The sequence below is a fragment of the Neomonachus schauinslandi genome, chromosome 10 (genome assembly GCF_002201575.2).
Source record: "Neomonachus schauinslandi chromosome 10, ASM220157v2, whole genome shotgun sequence".
NCBI lineage: Eukaryota > Metazoa > Chordata > Mammalia > Carnivora > Phocidae > Neomonachus > Neomonachus schauinslandi.
The window spans coordinates 11,424,973-11,445,830 of record NC_058412.1 but is presented as its reverse complement, the minus strand read 5'-3'; the positions used below and the strand labels follow the sequence as shown (position 1 = coordinate 11,445,830).

At 36.8% G+C, this 20,858-nt stretch overlaps 1 protein-coding gene across 1 annotated transcript in view; it reads left to right on the top strand.

Moving 5' to 3' along the window:
• The window catches only part of NBAS (NBAS subunit of NRZ tethering complex), a 313,356-nt gene that overhangs the window by 137,681 nt on the left and 154,817 nt on the right, over positions 1-20,858 (top strand). Inside the window, exons 27-31 of the mRNA XM_021697807.1 lie at positions 1,844-1,906; positions 3,991-4,113; positions 8,159-8,261; positions 11,711-11,940; positions 14,837-14,949. Coding sequence (XP_021553482.1) covers positions 1,844-1,906; positions 3,991-4,113; positions 8,159-8,261; positions 11,711-11,940; positions 14,837-14,949 — 632 coding nt within the window. The remainder of the gene's footprint in view (positions 1-1,843; positions 1,907-3,990; positions 4,114-8,158; positions 8,262-11,710; positions 11,941-14,836; positions 14,950-20,858) is intronic.

Here is a 20,858-nt window from a genome sequence, read left to right as displayed (position 1 = left end):
AAACTAGCATAAATATCAGCTAGAGCTAATCTATTAATTTTTAAACAGTAATTTGCCTACCATGAAGTATCAGTGGAATGATGATATTAAAAGAACAATTTTTATGTAGACATTATAGTTACAGAATTAATGTGTTTTTGAAGAGTGTGTAGGCTAAGAAGTGTCTCTTTTTCTCGGCTTCAGATTAATGATTTTTGATCTAACATTTTTTTTGTAAATACAAAAATAGATTGATACTCTCTTGTTTTCCATTTCTTAATGATTATATTTCATATTTACAATTTTCTAAATAACTTATACTTTTAAATTAGCCTAGTATTAAAATATAGAGCTTCAAAATATTTTCTGTGGTTCTCTTCATGCCAAGTTCATCAGTTTTACTCTGCCTGTGGTTTAGTTCATTTTTAGTGGTTATGTGGTTATTTACCAAATGGTAAACTGTTTTGTTTTTTCGCCATTTAGGAAATGAACACTTATTTAACCTAATTAATTTTTGTGCATCTTATGTAGGCAGCATATTCCACTGGCTGAAAAAAAAAAGTCTTTAGTAATTATGTTTGTGGATGTCAATTCACAAAGGAAAAACCCTGTATTCTTGAAAATCAGTGACAAATGTTTATTGTAGAACTACAAAATATAATTAAAACAATACTGCAGTATGTTAATAGAAGGTAGCTGTGACAAGTGACCTTTTGAAGGACTTTAAATGGAACATAACCTAACTTAACACTCTAGTTCAAGGCCTAAAACTTGGTTTGGAAAGACAGTATAATCTTTGTAAATTGCACTAATAATTGACCAGTAGATTTAGACCAGGAAAGATCAATAGTTTTAAAAAATAATGAGTGTGTGTGTGTGTGTGTGTGTGTGTGTTCAAGTTAGGACATTTTTAATTTTCTAAGTCCAGACAAAGATTTTATTTGGGCATCTTACTAATAAAACCCTGAGATCTTGCTGGGGTTCAGTTGCATCATTGGCTGGAAGGCACCCAGGAGCGTCAGGTGCATTTGTTCTCCGCTGCAAGCATTCCCTCCATAGTTGGGGCACAGAGCTGTATAGCATGGAAGGGGACTTTTATAGTAGTGTCTCAGCTTTGTGACAGATCCCTGCATTCACTTATACATGTGTTGTGTCATACTACATCTACTCTACCAGCCACATTTTCATTTAATATATGATCCTTTGCCATGATAATGTTTCTCCTAGTCGCCTGTCCACATGCTTCCTCAGAAGGGGCTTGCTTTTTATCTCCACCACCTTCTGGGGATTATCTAGATAATGGTTGTGCTTCTTTTTGGTTCCTTAATATTGGAGTGGGTGCAGAGGGAATGATATTATGGAAGAAGTCTTCTGAGTATATAGAATCCTAGTGGAAACTTCCTAGGGGGTGTGGAAGGGATATAGACAGGCCTAGGAGCAAGCCAGTATGCAGGGCCATGCTTCCTTACCTGTTTTGTTTTATTGGTTAAAAGAACAGAACCAGTTGGTGATTTTACCCTTTAACTCTTCTTAAAAAAAAAAAAAAAAAGACTTAAAATTGATTTATAATGCTTTGTTGCCTTTTAGCAGAATTGAACTAAAAGTTCTTCAGGAAATAGTTGTCCATATAACACTAATCAGTAATAGATAATATTCTTCTAGTCCAGTATTTTTTATCTTAAGCTCTTAAGTTATGAAAGATGCTGAAGGCGTTCAGGAAATAAGACCAAAATTTTGCCCAGCAGTGAAATATTGTTGTATATTAACCATAAGGGAAACATCATTTCTTTTTTTCACTTGAGTATTGTGTTTTATGTAAAAAGCTACTACTAAAACTTTATTTTTTTTTCTCTTAATATTTTAGTCATAAAACAGAGGTAACAAATGCGCTTCATGACATGGTAGACCAACTGGAACAAATTCTCAGGTGAGAGAAATGTTCGTCTGTTGGCTCTGTGCTGTTAGAGGAGGTCTGTCCAGAAACATTACTTTTCATATGTCTAATGGTCATTTGCAGTTTGACTTCCTATTTGTTTGACTCTCTTGGGAGTGAATTTGTTAATACAAATGTCCTGCCAGCTTATGGTAGAGTAATAAGAGCCTGGATTTTGAAGACTGGTGGACCTGTGTTCAAATGTAGGCATTGCCACTGAGAAGCTGTGTGATTGAACCCCGGGTTTTCTTCTTTAAAGTATCTAACCCGTGAGATAATGGAATTAATGTTAGATTAACCATTTAAAGTGCCTCCTCTGCAGTAGGTACACAAGAATTGTTAGTTCCTGCAGAAATTATTGTGTCTGTCAGCAAACAATATTTATTATACTCCTGACTTCCGTTTTTTGGGCATATTACATTTGATTGGAATCTGGATTCAATCAAACTGCACTAGAGCCTTCAAGTAACTCTATAGTAATATTCTTCACTGTCAAAATGAAGCATTAAACTTTCTATCTTGGAGCCTGAAATTCCCAATTTGCCATTTAGGAAGTCAGATGTTGTATACTAGTATTTATATGTGTATATGAAGATGCTTGAGTAATTTTAAATATCTGTATTAAAAATGAAATTTTAGGGATAACAAATTTTTTCCAACACATAATTATAGAATTCTAGGTAATACCATCACTTTATAGTGATGATATGAATAGTAAAGTATAATAATTTGGAGTCTACTAATTAGAAGTTTTATTCATTCAATTTAAGGGACTTGAGTATAAAAATATTTCAAGTTGTATTTAAGGAAACAGTGGTTTTTGTGCCATGTATGTATGGGAGTTGAATGAAGAATTAATTGTTCACTTTTCCTTGGGACCTCTGTTTCCTCTTTTTATTACTACCTTGCTGCTTGTTACTTTGTGTCCTGAAAGCTATATGGTTGGGTTTTTTTTCCCCTTGAAAAATTCTTAGTAAATCAAGCTCTTTCTTTCTTTTCAAGCTTTGGTTATTTTAGTTTGGCTGTGTCTCTCCTTTCCCCAGTTTCCCTGAGAAGTTGAACATAGTTTGAGTAAAACTTAGTGGATTAAGTCAATATAGATTCATTCCTTACAATTTGCATGATTACCTTTTTTTCCTCTAATGAAACTGAGAAGAGTGATCTCAAAAAGATATGGTGAAATAAACAGTATATTTCACGGTATGTTCCTGGGTGTAACCATGAGTGGTCCTGATGTCACATTATGCGCTTACTACCTCAAGGAAACAGTTATACTCGGTCAGTTTCTGGATGATGTCTATGTCTTTCCCTGTTTAGTTTAAGTTACTGACCTTTTAAAGTAAGAATTTTTATTTCTGTTCCACCTCATAGCTACTAATCGTTGAAAAATGTTTTAGCATACACGATGTCGGGTGACATGACCCATGAAACCTGTCTTCATGACAAGCTACTGAATTCTAGCCAGTCACACTCTATAAACCCAGTAGTAGTTATTTCAAAAATGTGAGATTTGGTGAGGCCAACCATCATATATGTATGATGCTGATGATTAGGGAATGAGATATCTCAAGAAGATTCATATGGGACAAAATTTGTGACATATTTTGTATTTTTATATAATAGATTCTGGAGGGATATTGAGCCTTGTGATGTTTCTGTGGCTCCAACTCTAAAATTCTTTATTGCTTTTCTAACAACCTTGCCTATAACAGATTCCTCAGTAGGATTGTTCAGAGTTAAAGCTGAGTATTGAAATGATAGATTTGGCTTGTTTTACTGATTTGATGCTTTTAGAGTAGAGGAAAATAATAAAAAAATATTTTTAGATAAAGATATGTCATACCTTAAACAAAATGGGTTTTGTAATAAAAGTACAGGAAATAAGATTTGATATATAATTGTTAGCTTTTTTTTTTTTTTTTTTTGCTGAGAATTAATGCACTATGTAAAATTGGGTCATTCTATATGCTACTTTTTGGTTTTAGTTCTAAACACCTAAGTGCTACTTGTATGTTCAAGACTCTTAGGCTTTTTTTGTTTGGTAGCAAGACTTTAAAAAATTCCTCTCTCACTTTTAGCGTGTCGGAGCTCTTGGAGAAACATGGACTTGAGAAACCAGTTTCGTTTGTTAAGAACACTCAGTCTAGCTCAGAAGAGGCACGCAAGCTGATGGTTAGATTGACCAGGCACACTGGTCGGAAGTAAGTAATGAACAAAATTAATTGATACTTATATATGATTAAAAATAAAGTACTGTTCTTTTTATTTACTTCATTGAGTTATAATTGACCAACAAAAATTCTGTTTCAAGTGTAGAATTTGATAAGTTTTGATATATGTAGATACTCATGAAACCATTTTGCAATCGAGGTAATAAATATGTCACCCTTAAAAGCTTCTTGCCCCGGGGCGCCTGGGTGGCTCAGTCGTTAAGCGTCTGCCTTCGGCTCAGGTCATGATCCCAGAGTCCTGGGATCGAGCCCCGCATCGGGCTCCCTGCTCAGCGGGAAGCCTGCTTCTCCCTCTCCCACTCCCCCTGCTTGTGTTCCTGCTCTTGCTACCTCTCTCTCTGTCAAATAAATAAATAAAATCTTTAAAAAAAAAAAAAAAAAGCTTCTTGCCCCTTTATGTTCCCCTCCCTTTTGCTTCTCCTCATCACCCCCTTATCCCCTCTCCAGACTACTACTGATCTATATTCTATTCCTATATATTACTCTGTATTTCCTATAATTTTATGTAAATGGAATCATCCAGTATACACTTTTTGTTTGTTTGGCTTCTCCTACTCAGCGTACTTATTTTGTCATTCATCCATTTTGTATCATGGGTCAATAATAATTCCATTTTATTTATCGAGTAGTATTCCACTTTATGGATTTATCACACTTTGTTGACCTATTCACCTGTTTATGGACATTTTGAGTTGTTTTGAGTTTTGGTTTTTATAGATAAAGCTATGGATATTTGTGTACTATAAAATATTCCTGAGATTTTTTTTTTATCGTAGATAGTTATTTTCTTAATTTCATTTTTGGATTGTTCATTCCTAGTGTGTACAAATGTTGATATATTATCTTTGATTTTGGTATATGTTGAGCTTGTGTCTTCCAATCTGTATTAGTTCCAGTAGGGTTTGTTTTTGTTTTTGTTTTTGTTTGTGGATATTCCGTAGGATTTTCTGTATACCGTACCATGTCATTGCAAATAGAGACAGCTCTACTTCCCAAGCCCTACTAGAGCTAAACATGCACCACCTAGAGGGCTCCGGGAATCCTGAGCCCAGTCAACAGTAGTAAACTGCTTATGGAATGCAACTAGGAGTGGCTCGCTCAAGGACCTCTCCTTCCTAAGAAATTCCCTGGCATTTTGTATCTGCCTCTCCCTATCTGTCTTTTTCAACAGTGTACTATAATTATTGATGTCTGTGCCTTATGTTCCTTTTGAGATCATAAGCTTCTCCAGGACAAGTGTTATAGTTCCCATACATCTAATATGGGACCATATATATCAATGGCCCTCTCTCAATAATTATTAAATGAATAATTTAAAAGGTTTTGGCAACTCAACTCTTAAGATTTTTTTTACAACTAGAAACAAATGGGTCGATATTTCTGATCATGCTGACTGTACTCCAGAACCTACTCTTCAAGAAAGCCTTGCTGTTACAGCTAGATTACTTCCTGTGTTTTCCTTGAGTTCCTCAAATACTTCTGAAGCCTTTGAAGTTAATCTCTGCTCATGGTGTTCTACTCTGAATATGTAAGAGAATATGGCCTCTTTTTTTCAAACTAGTTAATTTGAAGTAAATCTTAATTTTTTCATATATGCTACCATGGCTTGGCCTTCAGCATCTATGGAATATTCTTATGGATATTCTAAATGGTAGGAGATTTAATTGAATCTGCCCAAACCAAGTTTTACCATCATGAGTGCAATACTATTTCTCCTTGGAAAATATACCTCTGTTCCAAGGCTGTAACTAATACATCATGTTTATATTTAGGGATCTCTCTGTTAATTTGCAATTCTCTAGTATAGTGCCTTCAGGTTCTACTCTTGGTTCCTATTTACTGAATGTATTCTGAAAAGGCCATTGTAAATAATGTCTTATAATTTATTTTAATTAGAACCTGTACTTACGGCTAGCCATGTGTGAGAAAACATTAATACCATCTGTCCCAGTGTTGATGGCTTCCAGAAGAACAGCTGGGCTATGAGAATTTGAATTCAGCTAGACAATGCCTAGGTTTGATTTTATCCAGCTGGTGCAAGATGGACACTCACTTCATCAAACATTTTGCAACTTAACTTACCTGCAAGCCAAATCTGAAAGAACCCTCCAGTTCTTTGAAGTTCACCCAAAGAGTTCACATATCAAGGTCTAACTAATGGACACACTTCAGGGATTGTCCTGGGAAGACATGAAAATATGTCGGTTTGTTTTTTCTGTTTGTATGCTGAGGAAAAAATGTATTCTCTTATGCTTTATTGCATAAGGATAGAAGTAATTATTCATTTTGTGTAATATAAAATACTATAAGTAAATGAAGCATATGCTTATTAAAAATTTTAGGTGAAAAAGTTCCTGAAGACCAGAAATTTCATAGGAATGATCTCAAATACATGCTTTTCCCTTGGCAATACTACTATATGCTTACAGTCTATGTGCCCTGTTTTTAATGCATAAATGAGGGAAAGGTACATGGGAAGGAAGCATCCAGTTGTTATTTGACAGTTGGTATTTGACAAGCACAAAACAAAATAAAATCTGCCCTTTCAAACAGTGATATTCAGGATTATGTAGAACGTCAAGATTAGCAAGTAAACATAAATAATGATTCCAGATTCATATATAGTCAACAAAGGTGAACTTTTGGGGGAAGCAGAAAGAATTACAGCACTTTCTCCCTTCTGCTAAACAATATTAGTAATCATCTATGTAACTATAGAAACCAAAGAAATGTGTTTGTAACTTTCAGATTCGTTCATTAACATTTATTGAATACTATTTTATACCAGAAAAATGGGGGGGAGTGTCTTTTCATACATTCTAGTTTTAGTTAATCCTCACAACGTACAAAAAGGGAATCTAGCTCGGAGAAATTAAGAGACATATTCAGAGCTGTACAGGTAATTGAGCTTGTTTTTATACTTAGGAACATCTTGCTTCAATGCCTGTGCGTTATCAGAATTAATCTCCTCCATTTCTTATCACTCTCCAAGATGGGCTTTAAGTGAGGAAACTGAAATTCAGGAACACTAAGTGTTCACGATCATGCAGCTAATATGTGTCTGTCAGTGAATTTGTTAACAAAACCCTTTCCCTGCTGCAGGAGAGTCTGAACCATTAATCCTCTAACTCTGTAACCCTGGATCCCAACGTAAAATGCTATTTGATCAACAAGACTGTGTATGCCTCATTGGTTGTGTAAACCTGATCCCTGGTTGGTAAATTGCTTCTGAACTGGAAATGAACTGGAAAACCTGATAGGGGCTTTATGCTTTGGGCTTTCCTGAGTGTGGTCACTGGAATGTCTTTGAGGAGACCCTGAGAACTGTGCCTATGGAATTGTCACAAAAGATATTGGTTCTTGGAGGGGCATGAAACTCCTTCCTGAATTAGATGGGGCAGCTTTTGCCACTCCCCTGTAGGACTCTGTCTTCTGGCACCTGGGCTGTCCCGTGGGATGAACATAACCCCTGCGGCACTTGGTCAGTCGCTCTGCGGACTATTGCAAGGACTCCCGCTGAGGAGAGACACTAGCGCTGCCCTGCAGATGAGCTGGGGTCCCCAGCCTCTCGACTGATGTCAGGGGTGGGCTCTAGTTGCCTTCCAGGTCTGCACGTGTAGTTGGAGTTAAGAAGATCCCCTGTGGGGATTGCAGTGTGGTAAAGATGGATTTGAAACCAGTTCTGTCTCCGAGTGCTTTTCCTGCTAGGTCGCAGTTGCTTTATCTTACTGTGCTTTATTTTATCTTGGAAACTCACACTCGGTTTACCTTTGCTTTTACCACGGTAATGCTGTTCTAGTTCTGTGGTCGAGGTGGCTCAGGCAGCATCTCTAGCATTGATACGGAGCCCTTCAACTTTTCCCTCTGATCGATGTTTTTTCCTGGAAATTCAAATGAGATTCTTCCTATTGATCATTTGGGAGCTGTGTGGCATATAGAATGGTGATACCATTTTTTTTTTTTTTTGGCCAATTGAAGAGCAATTTCGTGAGTTATTTTCTTGTCTCCCCACCAGGCAGCCTCCTGTCAGTGAGTCTCATTGGAGAATGTTGCTGCAAGACATGTTAACTATGCAGCAGAATGTTTACACCTGTCTGGATTCTGATGCTTGCTATGAGGTAACTCGATGCATGGAAGGTTACTTGTTTTTAATTTGGGAAGTTTGGCTGTTGCAGTGTGTTTCCTGGACACAGAGATGGTGACCATAAGCCTCACTTATACGTAATACTATTGAGTCATAGCGGTGAATTGAGTAGAGTAGTGCTTTCTAAGTTGAGCACTTGCATATCTCACCTCCTGTCTCCCCACCCCCCGCCCCAATCTTCGTTCACTGCAACAGCGGTTATTCGGCAAGCTAATCCTCAGCTAGGAAACAGACTCCTCCTGGACTCCTCTCACTACCATAGTCTTGGTGGTCACTAATGCCTATTTGATTGATGTAGCTGGGAAAGGTCTTTCAAATCTGTCCTATCTCTGCTAAATTGCAATTCCTCCTAACTTGTCTCCCTGCTTCCATATTTCCGATCTACACTGATTCAGAGCATTCTTCTAAAACACCTTTTCATAACACTCCCCTTCTTAAATTTGCTGCTTGTTACATGTCTGTATCAGAAAGTAACCATACTTCTTAGCATGGCATAGAACGCCACAGCAGATCGAGCTTCCGTATCCACTCTCCCCCGTGCCACTCTGTAAGTACAGGGGACACAGTGTCCCCCCTGCTCCACCGTGTCAACCAGATCTGCCCTGACTCTCCACGCGCCATGCTGCTTCACATCCCGTGACTCCATCTGCATTGTTCCCTGTGCTTGGATCTAGTCCTCTTTCCTTGATCTGAAAATTCCTGGTAATTTTCAGCACTCACTTCACTAATTATGCCCTCCAGGATGCCTGCCTTTGTCCTTTCATGTAACTTGTCTCTATTACAGTCTTTCTTTCAAATGCAGTAACTGGTTTCCATGTGTGATTTTTCCCTTTGGTCATGAGCCCCTAGGTAGGCATTATCATATTCATGTTCAGCCTCCTATCCCCCAGTGTATATTGTAATGCCCAGAACACAAAGGATACTTAAGAAATGGCTGCTAATTGATGGAGGAGTGTAACCCAGGGGGATTTAATTAATATTTTTGGAAGGTATATGTCTTACCAAATTACTCCTAGCTCATGTGGAAAAATTATCCAACTAACCAATTTTTAATGAGATATAATTTAAACGCAGGTTTCCATTTTGAGTTTTTCTGTCCATAAGCCAAACATAAAATTCTATAGGATATTTCTTACGTTGCTCTGCTCTGACATCGCAAAGCGTGACCCCTTGATAAAATGAGTTATAAAAATAGGTCTCTATTTTGTGAAATTGGTTGGTATTTTTATTCAAGGTGATTTTAACAAATGAGTGCTAATATAGACTGTTGAGAAATGGTTTTATATTCGGACTTCAGGTTTTAATGAATGAGTGTGAAGTTTACATTGATGCTTATAGTCTCAGACCATGTACATACAACTGCCAGTAACTTCCCCTTTGTGTCTAAAGTGAAACTTGAATTCCAATTCCAGGAGAACATCTATATTCACATGGGCTCCAAAGCCTAACCATCATTTATATGTCTGCAGTAATGTTTTTAAGTTGGAATGGCATTATTTTGCTATTTACTGTTTCTGATTCTGATTGGAAAATTGGCATAAATATATTACACTTGAACTAGCTTATAACAACCTGACATATTAAATTGCTTTTGTTACATTTTAACACCTTTTTATTAGGCTTTGATATTTTAATGACTTCTGGCCATTAGCCTCTCTCCTTGGAGAAACATTTGAAAGCATATCATAACAGCTTGAAATGGTTCTAGAGGAAGGTAATATGGATTTGGCAAACTTACATTTTTTTTCAAACTTACATTTTAAATATCATTTTAGTAACTTTTAAGTTATGCTATGTTGTTTTACTGACTTTTGGCTATTATATTAGGGGTTGCTATCTTGGAAAATGATTTGAAAGCTCAATGGCACAATTTTGAGAAAGTTAAAGGTTTCATTACAGCATGTAGAGCAGAAATCTATATTGTTCATTTTAGCAAAAACTTAAATTTTTGAGTGAGTGAGTTGTATTTCTCAATACCAGGCATTAACTATGGCTTACTTGAATAAACCAAAGGAATAGAGAAACCGTCATATCTGAGTCATTTGGGTCACGTGGAGTAAGCCATTTTCACCTGTCAGATATAAATGATTAGGGTTGCTCATTAGTAATTTGCTTTCTGTCACAGTAGGTATTTTGTAGCAGATCGCTTGTAGATTATTAGTAATTTTATTCTCATCATAGTCATTTTAATGAAGGCCTGTCTAAAAATAACTACCTTCCCCAGAAGCCTAGAAAGTAGTGAAAATAAGGGGATCCTATGAAAACTGGGTCGTCTTAATTGTCTAAGTCTAAATCTGCTTTTCATCTCTTGCTTCTATTTCTGTGCTATCCTCATCCAGCAGAGGCCTAATAGGGGTGAACATTCGTGGGGAAGTTCTTATACTAATTACATATTGACATTATTAGTGTATATTTAAAGGATCTCTTTGTTTAAGACTTTTCTGGGCTAAGTAATAAGTAAATATTCTCAGTTATACAATAAATTTTATGTTAACTGATGCTATTAGTTGCCAGTAGAATACAATGATATTTGCACGAATACCTTCCATCAGTGGCTCTTGTTTTATTTAAATAGTTTTTAGTCTGCAGATTGGAAAAAAAATCAATGTTGCATTTATAGCTTGGCTGTTTAGTCTGTAAGACTGAATTCAGATGCTTTAAGCAGTTAGAAATTTTATGTGTCGCATTCAAAGACATTCTTTAAAAAATTCAGTGGTTATAGTTTAAGCAGAGTGGACCCTATTGAGTATGGGACAGAATCCTGTTTTTAACGAGTATGAATTTCAGATAGTTTGACTCAGACATTCCTTGTAACACATTAAGATACAGTTGATCCTTGAACAACATGGGTGCGAACCACATAGGTCTACTTATATGTGGGTTTGTTTGTTTTTTTTTTTTTTGATAAGTACAATATTAAATGTATTTTCTCTTCTTTATGATTTTAGGATTTTCTCCAGCTTACCTTATTGTAAGAATACAGTTATAGAATACAGCAAATACAAAATAATGTGTTAATTGCCTGTCCATATTATTGGTGAGGCTCCTGGTCAACAGTGGACTATTAGTAGTTAAGTTTTGGGGGAGTCAAAAGTTATATGGGGAGTTTTGACGGCATGTGAGTTCAGCACCCCTAACTCCTGTGCTGTTCAAGGGTCAACTGTATTAGGCTTCATATTGGTTTGTTCTGTTAAGTTACTTCTTCCTAAAAGATGAATTTTGTTATTGAGGTGAAATTCACATAACATAAAATTAACTACTTACAGTGTACTTCATTGTCATTTAGTGCATTTACAGGGTCGTGCACCTGCTACCTGTAGGATGGATGTATTTTAATTTATTTCATTTGGATATCAGAGTCTTCATTTTGTTGAGAACTGAATCTGCCCTCTTTAACTAATTAAAGTTTCTTCTTTTCCCCAGATATTTACAGAAAGCCTTTTGTGTTCCAGTCGCCTTGAAAATATCCACTTAGCTGGGCAGATGATGCACTGCAGCGCCTGTTCAATAAACCCACCAGCTAGTGTAGCCCATAAAGGGAAAACCCAGTACAGGGTCAGTTATGAAAGAAGTATTGACTTGGTTTTGGCTGCCAGCAGAGAGTACTTTAATTCATCTACCAACCTCACTGATAGCTGCATGGATCTGGCCAGGTGGAGTAATTCTGTATTCTTCCAGAAGAGGGAGGGGACAAGTCAGACTACACAAACTCCATTGTTGGTTTTATTCTTTCCTTTACAAATATATTGCCACAAGTGCAGATTGACTATACTGTATGGGGCACAGTTATTTATTGCTTGAATACAGAAAGATAATTACGTCATGAATATTCATCAACTTTCCCATGACCCCTGTTCTCCAGCATGCTTTCCCAGTCTTTCTTGCTGATTATCTGTAAGATTGTACATTGCTTCTGTTATGAAGGATTCATGAGCTAGCCTGCAAACTCAAGTTCTGGGAATTTGTAGCACATTGAGGCAATGGCTGTATGCTTTACATGATTTGTGCTCTGTTTAGGGAGGAGGGACCTGATTAGATGATAAAGATTTGAAATCCTTTTCAGGTGAAAATTTCTGGACTGTGAATTCAGTTTCTCTCTTGGCCTGTTGTACTGGAAATTTAGTGTTGATCTTTTTATTCTTCTTTTTTTTTTAAGATTTATTTATTTGAGAGAGTGTGTGTCCAAGTGTGGGGGGAGGGGCCAAGGAGTGGGGTAGAGAGAAAGGGAGAGAGATTGAGAATCCTCGAGCAGACTCCCTGCTGTGCACAGAGCCTGATGCTGGGCTTGATCCCATGACCCTGAAATCATGACCTGAGCCTAAACCAAGAGTTCGATGCTCGACTGACTGACTGAGTCACCCAGGCACCTCTTTTGACTATTGGTTCTTATGAGCTTTTTGTGCATAAAGGACATTGCCCTTTTCCTCTCTCACATGTTTTAACCATGTTGTCAAGTTTTTATATATACATGATTTATCTTTTAAGTTGCTATTCAAAATCTTTAAAGATTTTAATTGTTATTTTCTTTTATAATTTCTGTCTTGTGTGTCATCCTTTGAAAGACCTTTAATTCCCAAGACCTTTATAATAGTTTTTCATACTGTTTTTTTATTACTTTGATAGTTATATTTTCACATTGAAATTTTAGGCCCATTTGGAATTTATTTTGATGTAGTGATTTAGCTATTTAGATTTATTTTTTCCCCCCCGAATGACTAGCAGCGAAAAGCTTAAAGGAAACTTTTTTCCCCAGTGATATCTTATTACAGAGAGAGCCATATTTTCTCAAACCATGTTACTGAACTTGACAGAGTTGTTAAAAATAGTAAATTTTTTTTCTTCTCTCCTAAGGGATTGTATTTCTACTTCAGATGATGAAAATATCAAACAGAGTAGCTTTTGAAACTGGGAGTTGTGTTTGACCTAAATCTTTTTGGCAGGTGTTCTCACAGATCATTTTTAAATCTACACTTCCAGTATTTCCCTTTTTCTCCCACAAGGATACACCTTAATTTGGAAAAGATGTTGTATGTGTATAAGGTGACACTAGACTGATGATGATCTGTGAGCCTGGATAATATTTAAATGTTCACAGTTATATTTAATATAGAAAATAGCCCATACATTCTTACTGATTAAATTATTATGAACTAGTTTTTTTAATTGAGGAAGTAATACATTCACAAGATAAAAATATTCAACAATACAAAAAAGGATATGTATTTACAATAATTCTCTTTTCATTCCCATTCCCTTAACTTTATCCCTCAGCTATCTTTTTAAATCATTTTCCTGTGAATCCTTCCAAAATACTTTCTTATACGTTACCCGCTTCTTTCTTAAGTCACAAATGAGTGCTTACTACTTATACATACCTTTCTGGATCTCATTATTTTCACTTACGATCTATACTGAAGGTTTTTTCATGAGGGCATGTAGGCTTGATCTATTCTTCTTTTGATGGTTGTAGAATATTCCATTGTTGACTTTCTAGAATTTATTTAATTCATGATAAAAATTCATTCTGTTGTATTTTAAAAACACTGTGGTAGTGAACATTCCTAATTATGTGTGGGTATGTGGGCATGTGCGAGCCTGTCTGTAGTACAAATTGCTAGAACTCGGAATTCGTGAGTTTGAAGGTAATGCAGTAGAATTTTAGTAGATACTGCACGTAGGCTCTGTCCCTTGTTACACTTGAATCAGCAGTATATGTTAGGGCTCATCTCGTTTAAATTTTACAATTTTGCAAGTAAGGTAGACTCACATCCATCACTGAGTCATACAGATGCCTCCTGGGGCTGAGGGATCTTCATCAGACGATACATGATTTTAGCACCATTAGCCCTTCCTGGCCTGATCTCTGCCTCTTTCCAGTCCTGTGTTCCAGTATACCTCCACATTCACCTTTCAGAAAGTAAGTTTGTTAATGAAAAGATTTCTTAAGTACACTTTGTCTGGATTTTTTTTAAATGTCCTTAAAATACTCCATAGGTGTTACAGATTCTTATAGGTAAAGTCACTTTCTCCTGTATTCATCTCAGCACTGCATTACCAACGGACTCTTTCCTTATGATCAGAAAAATGTCCTTTGTGCAGTGTCTCAGCTTATTCGTTTTTCCTTTGGGAGTCGAAGTTGTCACCGAAACGAGATGTTTGCTTTCCCTGAAGAATAACTGGAAATTTTCTGAATTCTGTCTCTCTTTTTAAACCTTTCCTGTATGATTATTACCTCTGAAGGCAGAGTTCACATATTTTGCTTTGTAATGTGATACCATTCCCTACTATCGGTACAACCCTGCACAGATCACTACACCTCTCTGAGCTTTGATTTTGGCTTCCTTAGGAAACAGGTGATGCTATTTGCCTATCATACAGGCTTGCTATGAGGATTAAGTAAGATAGCAGAAAGCATCTAGCAGGATACCTGGAATGTAGGAGGCTTTTGATAAATATGTGTTGGATCTCATGTTGTTGAATACAGAAAGGCAACTTAGCCAAACATATGTTACTTCTTCTTTTTTTTTAAGCTGATCTTATTTCCCCTAGGTGCTGCTTACAGCTGATAACTGATAGACCGGCTGCCGTTCAGGAGGAGCTAGATCTTATCCAAGCCCTTGGATGTCTTGAAGAATTTGGGGTAAAGATCCTGCCTTTGCAAGGTGAGTTTCTATTTAATGTTGCATTATTAACTTAGTATTAACTTACCTTGCATTGAATCACTAGTGTAGTTCCTTGGTAGTTTTTTGAATTAAAGAGTACCTTTGGTCATTTAATCCATTAGCAGTAGATCTGACTCTCTGCCCCATTTTTCAAAGGAAACCTTTAGTAGAAACCCAAAGAAAAAATAAAGCTGACATTTTATCATAAATTTATTTTGTAAGTTCCCAGTTATGTCATTAAAAGAAATAATATCAGTAAATTTTATTGGATAAAACCAAATGGGGGATTGTGGATTAGAGTTTCGGATCTCCATCAGTTTTGATGTACAGTTTATTTCTGTATTTTGTTTCAGTTGCATAGATTTAGAAATAGCTATACATATTGATAATAGTTTATTTTTTTATGCTTACTACAGAATATTCTTTAATTATGTTGATACTATTTTATTAAAAGGAATGACAGGAATTTCTTGTTTAGAGTTTAATTACTAAGGATATCTTAACATTGCTCAAGTTCTTCTGCCTAAGTGTACAAGTCCGGTAAGTACCACCCCAAACGTGTCATTATCTACTTTGTGCTGTGAGGACAGTGTGTGTCTCCCAGTGTCCTGAACCTTACCTCACAAGTGGGCGGTAGACTTCCTGTTGCCTCGAACTCTGGACCTCAGTGCCCTAAATGAAGCAGGTAGCTTGGTTATTAGCGGTATGCTTGGTCCCTTCCATATAATCTCTTTTCTTCACTCTTAACCCGGGAAATGTTTGGAATTGGGAGTAGGACAGGTGTAGCCAACTTCTTTCCATCTGTGGTTTTTGATGAATTTTCACTAGAATTGTCTCTCTCTTTTCTTCTTCCTCTTCTTTCTCTTCCTCTTCTTCTTCCTTTTTTTTTTTTTACTCCTGTTACCTTTGGACAATGGGGTCCTGTTACAGATTTCTCGGTGTCTTTGTCCTGTGTTTTTGAGGGTTTTGAGTCAGATGGATCTTAGGAGATAAAAGTCATTAGACATATTCTCATGTTTTCATGTGGGTTTTTACTGTAGTTTTACTAAAAATTAAAGCTCTGCTTATCAGATAAATTTATTAGACTTGAACAAGGTAGTATTACTGTTACCTTGAATATCATTGTTTGGAAATAATTTCTTCATGATTATCATGTCTTATAGCATCTTAAACAAGTATATATAAGGAGATTGTTAAATTACTGGAAAATTCTATTTCATAATATCATTCCTGTAATTTTTGAGCTCAAAGCTTTTTAAAGTTGTGGAGATTAATTAGAGTTACTAAAAATATTTTCATTTTTTTCTCAAATGCCTTAAATCATGAACTGCCTCCCCTGAAACACATTTTCAATTAAGTGTTCAGTGGTGGGGGAGTCCAGAACACTATGAAACTTGCTCTTCTTGTATCTCTTCTAAGGCCAAGTCATTATAGCTTTGACTCTGTGTATATGTGTGTGTTTTAGCTACTTATTTAATCCAGGCAAATTAATGTAATACAACAAAACCTTTTCTTGCAGTCCCTCAAATGCTAATGAATTATTTCAATTGACTTGAAATAATAAATAGAGCTTTAATTTTCTGTGGTGCTCAGTTAGCAGTATTTTTGCTGACAGTATTTGCACATCATCTGATGAGTTTGAAAATCTGCAACCAAACCTGCTATCCTGCTCTTACTTCTGAGAAATTTCCTGACTGAAGAGTGTTTTAAGAAGGACATTTGCTTTCATGTCTTGACAGCTCTTCAGCTTGATATATTGATTTGGAGTTTCCTATTAGAATGAGTGTCAGAAAATCTTCTAGATGGGAGATGGGATATTGCCTTTGTATCCTATTTATTGTGTTTATGCCGCAGGTACAATTTAGGTGTAAGCTGCTTTTGTATTCATCGGGAACACTGGACAAAGTAACTGGATATTTAAACATTTATAGTCCAGGTATTTTTGTAGCTTACATTGTTCATTTTGTCACTTTGCTTTGTTTTAAAGCCTCCTTTGCTTACACTTCAGGAGTTGCTACTAGTCACCAAGGAAGCCTAGTGGTACTAGCTATATTCTAATTAAGGAGTTAATAGAAAGCAAGAACAGAATTATGAAAAATGATTCCTTATGTTTGAGTCTCCTGAGAGGTGTTTGTGTGTGTGTGTGTGCATGTGTGTGCTTTCCCCATAATTTGGATGTTTGTGTTTTGTGTAAATTATTCTTGCTATTCACATGAGCAGATTCAGGATGTTTCAGTTGTCCCCCATGTTCTTTCTGTCATAGAGTAAATCAGTTTTTCAGCCCCCCAGCATTGCAGGTAAAGCCAGCCTGGAGCCACTTACTGCTGAGTAACTGGACAAGTATCTGACCTTGCTTTCTCTTTAAGTTTTCTCATCTACAAAATGGGGATACTAAGAAGCACCGTCTGTAATTGCTTAGAAAGGTTAAGGCCATGTGTGCACGGTGCTTGGGACTTTGCAAGAGCTCTAGTCATCAACTGTCATTTTTGTTACTTCTCATGGAGGTTCTAGTTTCTACCTGGTGGTGGAATTAGAGTCTCTTACCTGCTTTCTCATTCTTCCTCCCTTCATTCTCCTCTTTCCACTCTGCTTTCCTTCCATTCAAAAACCACTGAGATAGCTTCTTACCCTGTTCCAGAAACCGAAATGATGAAAGGAATAAGGTGCACTTCCTGACTTGGAAGGACTGACCCTGATGACAAGACAGAGTCACACTAGTGTCATGTATGAGTTTAAATTCTGCTTCAGCCACTTTGAGCTGTGTGCCCTGTGGCATCTTCATGTTTTTGAGCTTCACCTTCCTCAGATGGAGGTAATCATAAAAGATTCTCTAGAAGGACCTGAAGGTTGTATCTTGAAACATTGAGAATTTTTACATGAGAGGGTGCCATACTTCATAAGCATTTCTGTGAATAGGTCAGGAGCAGTAGTAATAACTAACCTTTATTGAGTGATTTTTATGTTCTCAGTATATTTATAGGTATTTATTCATTCTCAAAAATACCTTGTGAAGCGGGCGCCTGGGTGGCTCAGTTGGTTAATTAACTGCCTTCGGCTCAGGTCATGATCCTGGAGTTCCGGGATCGAGTCCCGCATCGGGCTCCCTGCTCAGCAGGGAGTCTGCTTCTCCCTCTGACCCTCTTCCCTCTCGTGCTCTCTATCTTTCATTCTCTCTCAAATAAATAAATAAAATCTTTAAAAAAAAAAATAGCTTATGAAGCAGTGACTATTATTGTTTCCAATTTCCAGATGATGAAATCAAAGTTCAGGGGGTTAAATAGCTTGCTTAGGGTCGCACAGAGGTGGACCTAGAATTCAAACCTACATTTGTAAACAGTAGACCATTCTCTACTGATGAAGCAGCATGAAAGTAAAAGATTCGAGAAGGAAACTCCGGTGTTCTCACTCATCAGCTAAGTGACTGCTGCATATTGTCACCTTCTTCACCTGTACAATTCAGATTTGTACTTCAGCAGTGTCACAAGTAACTGCCTGTGTTGTTGTGTGCCTTTGATGCCGTTCACGAGTGACCGAAATTGGTATTTTGCATCTGTGGTTTACTGGGCATGATTCACTGTCTGTGTCTCATATAAGGTGGTGATGAGAGTGTTTGGCATGTGTGTAGCTTATCAGCACATGCTTCTTTATGCATTTACATGTGTGTGTCAGTGTGCATTATAGTTTTTTTAAAATTTTATTTATTTATTTTTTAAATTTAATTTTATTATGTTATGTTAATCACCATACATTACATCATTAGTTTTTGATGTAGCGTTCCCTGATTCATTGTTTTCGTATAACACCCAGTGCTCCATGCAGAATGTGCCCTCTTTAATACCCATCACCAGGCTAACCCATCCCCCCACCCCCTTCCCCTCTAGAACCCTCAGTTTGTTTCTCAGAGTCCATCGTCTCTCATGGTTCATCTCCCCCTCCCATTCCCCCCCTTCATTTTTCCCTTCCTACTATCTTTTTTTTTTTTTTTTAAATATAATGTATTATTTGTTTCAGATTTTTTTTTAAATACTGGATATATAGTTGTGAGATCCACAGGAAAATAAGAGATCTCCAATTGTTAAAAGATTCATACATGCATATCCATATTGTTAGTTCCATTTGAAAAGGAATTTTAGGTGTTGAAGACTCCTTTCCTTCACAGAAATATAATAATATCTAAGGCTTGAATTTACCTGAGAAATCACATTTTGAAATACAATGTAGCATGTCCTGCAGTAAGCAGTAAAAGAGAATTGGCATAATGATTGTCCAGAGGCTCAAAAACATAGATAAATAAATAAAGTAAAAAGACATTTGAACATGGCAACTGCACTCTATTAGAGTCCCACTCTCCAAATTTACTTAATGTACTTGAAATATTAGTAGTTACGGCTTGCTTAGGGCAAGAATCAGACAAAGAACCAAACTTGGAACTTCAGAGAAAATGAGGATCCATTGCTATATATGGTTTCAGTTTTCTACTTTGATTTTATGGAGCTAGAAAAAGAATGGTGACCGTAAGGAAATCCACTTACTAGAGTTATTAAAACTAGAGTTTCTCTAAGAGCACCATCATTCATCAAATACAGCTATAAAAGCCTCTATGAAAACCTCAGGTTTTTACATATGTGGAGTAACGATGGGATCTATGATGGGTGTTGTTTTGAAAATCAAATTAGAAACATGTAGAAAGTACCTTTCTCATAGTAATTGAATCTGGAATATTGAAGTAGTAATACACATTTTCTTAAAATACACACAAGGAGAAAACCCCATAAAACAGTAGCAGATACTGAAGGAAAAAAACCCATTTTTTTGATCGAGGAAAGTTATGGAAAAGTTTGAAGTATTCTATATCAGTTACTTTTTGCTAGACTGTGCTATGTAGGAATCTCAAAAGCCTCAATGACACGTGATAGCAAGTTGCTTTCTTGCTCCCAGGCATTTCTGCACCACCTCATGGGATGGCATTGTCACGGGAGGGGTAAGGAGCAGTAATGGGATCCCATGGTGACTCTCATGAAACATTGGCTCAGAGGTGGCATATGTCACTTCCACTCACATTTCATCACCCAAGAAATTATACAGCCAAGCCCAGTGTTGGTCGGGTGGGTATTTGGGGTATGAATAATTACAGTGGATACTGGGAACAATAATATAGTGTACCAAAGTTAGACTCAAATGTAGATGTTGGCTGTCATGATGGTAAACTAAGTAACTGAAGTCTGCATCTACTTTATGTTTTATAGGAAAGCCATAAAGGATGACTGTACTAGCAGATGTATAAATAGCCATCTTAAAGTAACCCAGGGCACACTGAAGTGTTTAGGAATAAAAGGACAGGATATATGCAACTTAGTCTTGAATGGTTCAGAAAAAACAGACATGTGTGTATGTGTGTGCACGTGTACTTGTGTGTGTGTGTGTATGTGTGTGTGGGGGGGGCTCCCATGTATGATGGTACATGAGCAAGTATAAATGGAACAAATTATTAACGATTGATTATTCTTGGCAAAGAGTTCTTTGTACCATCTGGCGACCATTCTGTAAGTTTGAAATTAAATCATAATGAAAACCTAAAAGAGCCCATTCCAAAGAAAAACCACCACCTCTCTCCTTTACCTCCCCATCCCCTGGGCTCTCTGCCACCTATGAGAAGTTCTGGGGAAGAACACAGAATGTGTGGGAGAGAGCCATGGATTTGGGGATGGTTGAAGGAACGGAGGCTTGAAAAACGCTTAAGGGGCTGGGTTGAGTTCTGGTTCCATCACTTTTTCAGTGACCTTTCCATACTTCTTTTTCTGAAGATGATAGCACCTGCCTTGTCAACTTCTGCCTTGCAGGGTTAACATATGTAAATCCCCTGCAGCAGTGCTTGGGACGTAGGCCATTCATGTAACGTCGGCTGCTCT